Consider the following 4,804-nt stretch of genomic DNA (forward strand, 5'->3'; position numbering starts at 1 on the left):
TCCACACCAGGGCTGGAAAGCCCGAACTGGGGGAGTTTGAGGGATGGGAGCTTGATGGTGCCACCCAGGATCTCAAAGCCGGCGTCAGATGCATCCACTGATGCTTTGGGGCATTTCACATCCAAGTCTCCTTTCAACTTTGGTCCTTTCAGGTTTACATCCAAATCTGGGGCAGAAACATCCACCGAGGGCCCTCTGACATCGATGCCCGCGGTGCCCAGGTTGAGACCTGCCCCCGGGGCTTTTGCCTCCACCGAGCACTCTCCGCCTCCCTTCACGCTCAGGTCCGGTCCCTCCATCTTGAACTTTGGCAGCTTCAACTTCCCTCCCATGTCGATTCCCGCCGTGTCCAGGCTGACCTTGGGCCCTTCCAGGGAACTCGACATGTCCAGATCTCCCTTTAGTTTTGGTCCTTTCAGGTTTCCATCAAACTCAGGGCCGGAGATTTGGGGCCCTTTGAGCTTCACGTCACCCCCTCGGAGGTTGACATCAGCCGAAGGGAGGCTCACGCTTCCTTCCCCTCCTGGCACAGACAGATCCAAGTTCACATCTGGCATTTCCAGACCAAGACCCATTTTCCCCACCTTGGGCAACTTCAACTTCCCTCCGGGACCTTCCAGTTCTGCTCCAGGAACATTAACCTCACCTTTGCCTTTTGGTCCTTTCACATTCAAGTCGACGTCTGGCACCGGGATCGAGGGAACCACAACGTCAATGGAGGCTCCTTTGAGGTCACCCTCTATTTTCAAGCCCCCTGCGCCCACCTGCCCACTGGGAAGGTTGAACTTGGGCTTCTTCACGCTCACATCAGGAGCTTCAACGTCCACGTTGAGACTCGGACCTTTCAGGTCCCCCTTGAGCGCCGGCAAAGCCACGTCCAACTCCGGGGCTTTGAGCTCCCCCTCGATCTTGGGGGCTGCCACCGAAGCGTCTCCTCGGAACCGGTGTGATTTCAGGTCAAATTCAACATCTGGGAAGGAGATTTTCCCAAACATCGGCTTCTTCCCTTTGGGAGACTTCACTGTAACGTCACCTTTGACAGTCGCGTCCGGCCCGGCCACATCCAGGTCGAGGTCTCCCCCGGCCACGTTCACATCGAACCCACCCTTCTTCCCTTTGACTTTAGGGCCACTCATGTGAAGTTTGGGCATCTTGAACTTGCTCTTCTTGCCCTTGCCCCCGAGGTTGACGTCTGGTGCCTCCACGCTCAGCTCCGCCTCGGGTAGATCCACGTCTGCCCCCGGCACCTTCACTTCTGCCTTCGGGCTCTTCATCCCGAACCCAAACTTTGACTTCTTAAACTTGGGGAACTTGACATTTGCCTCCGGGCCCTCGATGCTCAGGTCAGGACATTCAACATCAACCTCGGGGCCTTTGACTCCAAGTTCGGGGCCTTTGATGTCAACGTCGGGACCTTTCAAGTGACCTTCGAGCTTCGGGGTGGAAATGTCGAAGCCTCCCTTAGTCTTGTGGCCTTTCAAGTTCAAATCGATCTCAGGCATCGAGATCTTGGGAACATTCATGTGCAGTTCTGGCATCTTCAGTCTAGGACCTTTCAGTTTGCCCTCTGGACCCTCGATGCTCACGTCTGGGACGCTGATATCAGCCTTAGGCACTGAGAGATCCACCTCTGCCTTTGGGAGGTTCACGTCTACATCAGGACTTTCTCCTTTAAGGCCAAACTTGGGCAGCTTCATTTTAGGCAGCTTCATTTTGCCCTCCAGACCATCACCATTGACCTCCGGCCCCTCGATATCTACTTTGGGGCCCTTGATATCGATTTCAGGACCCTTCAGACCTCCTTCAAGCTTTGGACCCTTCAGGTTCAGGTCGATGTTGGGCATGGAAATGTGGGGGCTCTTGATGTGCATCTCGGGCATCTTGAACTTGGGGCCTTTCAGTTTCCCTTCTGGCCCCTCAATGTTCACATCAGGTGTCTCAATGTCCAACTTGGGGCCTTTGATGTCAATGTCGGGACACTGCAAATCCCCTTCCAGCTTCGGAGCTGAGACATCCACATCTCCCTTCACTTTGGGGCCCTTCAGGTTGAAGTCAACGTCGGGCATGGAGAACTTGGGGGCCTTGATGTGCATCTCAGGCATCTTGAACTTGGGGCCTTTCAGTTTCCCCTCAGGCCCTTCAATGGCCACATCAGGAACCTCGATGTCGATTTTGGGGGCTTTCACATCAATCTGGGGGGCTTTCAAATCACCTTCAAGGCTGGGGCCAGAAACATCTACCCCTCCCTTCAGCTGGGGGCCCTTGATGTTGAAGTCAACGTCAGGGAGGGAGACCTTGGGAGCCTTGATGTGCATTTCAGGCATGGTAAATTTGGGACCTTTGACTTTTCCATCCACACTCACATCAGGAGCCTCCACATCTAAGCTGGGGCCTGAGAGCTCAAGATCTCCCTTGGGCAGGTTCACATCTACATCCACTCCCTCCCCTTTGAAGCCTGGCATGGAGAACTTGGGCATCTTGAACTTGGGCAACTTGAACTTCCCCTCTGGGCCTTCAACATCAACATTTGGGGCATCAACGTCTAATTTAGGGCCCCCAATGTTGACTTCAGGGCCCTTCAGTTCACACTCAACTCCTGACACTGACAAGTCCACATCTCCCTTCACTTTGGGGCCCTTCAGGTTCAGGTCAATGTCGGGCATGGAGATCTTGGGAGCCTTGATGTGCATCTCAGGCATCTTGAACTTGGGGCCCTTCAACTTCCCTTCAGGACCTTCAATGTCCACCTCTGGACCTTCAATGTCCACCTTTGGAGCAGAAACATCCAGGCTCCCCGTGGGCAGGTTCACATCCACCTCGGGACCTTCTGCTTTGAATCCCGGCATCCCGAACTTGGGCATCTTGAACTTGGGCATCTTGAACTTTCCTTCTGGGCCTTGAATGTCCACATCTGGTGCCTCAATGTCGACCTTTGGGCCTCCAATACTGATGTCAGGAGTCTTCAGGTCACCTTCTAGCTTTGGAGCAGAAATATCTATGTCTCCTTTCAGGCTGGGACCTTTCAGGTTGAAGTCAATGTCGGGCATGGAGATCTTGGGAGCCTTGATGTGCATCTCGGGCATCTTGAACTTGGGACCTTTCAGTTTTCCTTCAACATCCAGCTCAGGAGCATCAATGTCAACCTTTGGTCCCTGGATGTTAACATCTGGCACACTCAAGTCCCCTTCCAGTTTTGGCACCGAAAGGTCAATGTCCACCCCCCCTTTGGACTTGGGACCTTTCAAATTGAAGTCCAAGTCTGGCATGGAAATATGGGGAGCTTTGATGTTCATTTCAGGCATTTTAAATTTGGGGCCTTTCAGTTTGCCTTTGGGACCTTCAATGTCAAGGTCAGGAACCTCTACGTCCACTTTCGGTCCTTTCACATGCACATCTGAGCCTTTCAGATCCACCTGGGGAAGTGGCACGTCCACATCTCCCTTCACTTTGGGACCTTTCAGGTTCAGGTCGATGTCGGGCATGGAGATCTTGGGGGCTTTGATGTTCACTTCTGGCATCTTCAGCTGGGGACCCTTCAGCTTCCCCTCTGGACCTTCCATTTCCAAGCCAGCACCTTCAATATCCAGCCTGGGGCCCGAAACATCCAGCTCTGCTTTCGGGACGCTGAGCTCCACCTCGGGCCCCTCGCCCTTAAACCCCGACACACCGAACTTGGGCATCTTGAACTTGGGCATCTTGAGTTTTCCTTCTGGCCCATGAACATCCACATCGGGCACCTCGATGTTGACTTTGGGGCCTTTGATGTCCAAATCAGGACCTTTCAGTTCCCCTTCCAACTTGGGGCTGGAAACATCCAAGTCCCCTTTCACTTTGTGCCCTTTTAGGTTGAGCTCCACATCCGGCATCGAGACTTTGGGTGAGGAAATGGTCAGAAAAGGCATTTTGAACTTGGAGCCCTTTGTTTTTGCCTGAACATCCACCTCTGGAGCAGCAACGTCAACTTTGGGGCCGGACAACTCAACCTCGGGTTTCTTCACTTTCAGGTCCACTTCAGGGCTTTGAACTTTGGGGCCAGAAAAGCCAAATTTGGGAAGTTTAAACCTGGATTTTTTTGCTTTTCCTTCCAGATCAAGCTTTGGTCCCTCAACCTCAACCTCTGGCCCTTTGATGTCCAGCTTGGGACTTCTCAGCTCAGCCTCTACTTTGGGGATAGAAGGATCAACGTCGCCTTTCAATTTGGGACCTTTCAAATGTAAGTCAATGTCAGGCATGGAGATTTTGGGAACGTTGATGCCCATCTCAGGCTTCTTCAGTTTCGGGCCCTTAAGTTTTCCTTCTGGTCCTTCAATGTCCAGATCAGGAACAGTAACATCAACCTTTGGACCGGAAATAGCAACATCGGCCTCAGGAAGGTTGACATCAAGTTCTGGACCTTCTCCTTTCAACCCAGACAACCCGAACTTGGGCATCTTGAACTTGGGCATCTTGAGTTTACCTTCAGGGCCGTGAATGTCCACATCTGGTGCCTCAATGTCCACTTTGGGGCCCTTGATATCAACCTCTGGGGCCTTCAAGTCACCCTCAAGCTTAGGGAGAGACATGTCCACATCTCCCTTCACTTTGGGGCCCTTCAGGTTGAAATCAACGTCAGGCATGGAGAACTTGGGGGCCTTGATGTGCATCTCGGGCATCTTGAACTTGGGGCCCTTCAGCTTCCCCTCAGGACCTTCCAGCTCAACGTCGGGAAGGTCAACATCGACTTTGGGACCTTTGATGTCAATTTCGGGGGCCTGCAGATCACCCTCGACTTTAGGGAGAGACACGTCCACATCTCCCTTCACTT

The 4,804-nt window shown here is 53.1% G+C and overlaps 1 protein-coding gene across 1 annotated transcript in view; it reads right to left on the reverse strand.

Annotated features, from left to right (window-relative positions):
* AHNAK (AHNAK nucleoprotein) overlaps positions 1 to 4,751 on the reverse strand; it is a gene marked incomplete at both ends in the record, with an annotated part of 5,502 nt that extends 751 nt beyond the window's left edge. Inside the window, one exon of the mRNA XM_010024866.1 lies at positions 8 to 4,751. Coding sequence (XP_010023168.1) covers positions 8 to 4,751 — 4,744 coding nt within the window. The remainder of the gene's footprint in view (positions 1 to 7) is intronic.
* Between the last annotated feature and the right edge of the window lie 53 nt (positions 4,752 to 4,804).

The sequence above is a fragment of the Nestor notabilis genome, unplaced genomic scaffold (assembly GCF_000696875.1).
Source record: "Nestor notabilis isolate BGI_N333 unplaced genomic scaffold, ASM69687v1 scaffold11932, whole genome shotgun sequence".
Lineage (NCBI taxonomy): Eukaryota > Metazoa > Chordata > Aves > Psittaciformes > Psittacidae > Nestor > Nestor notabilis.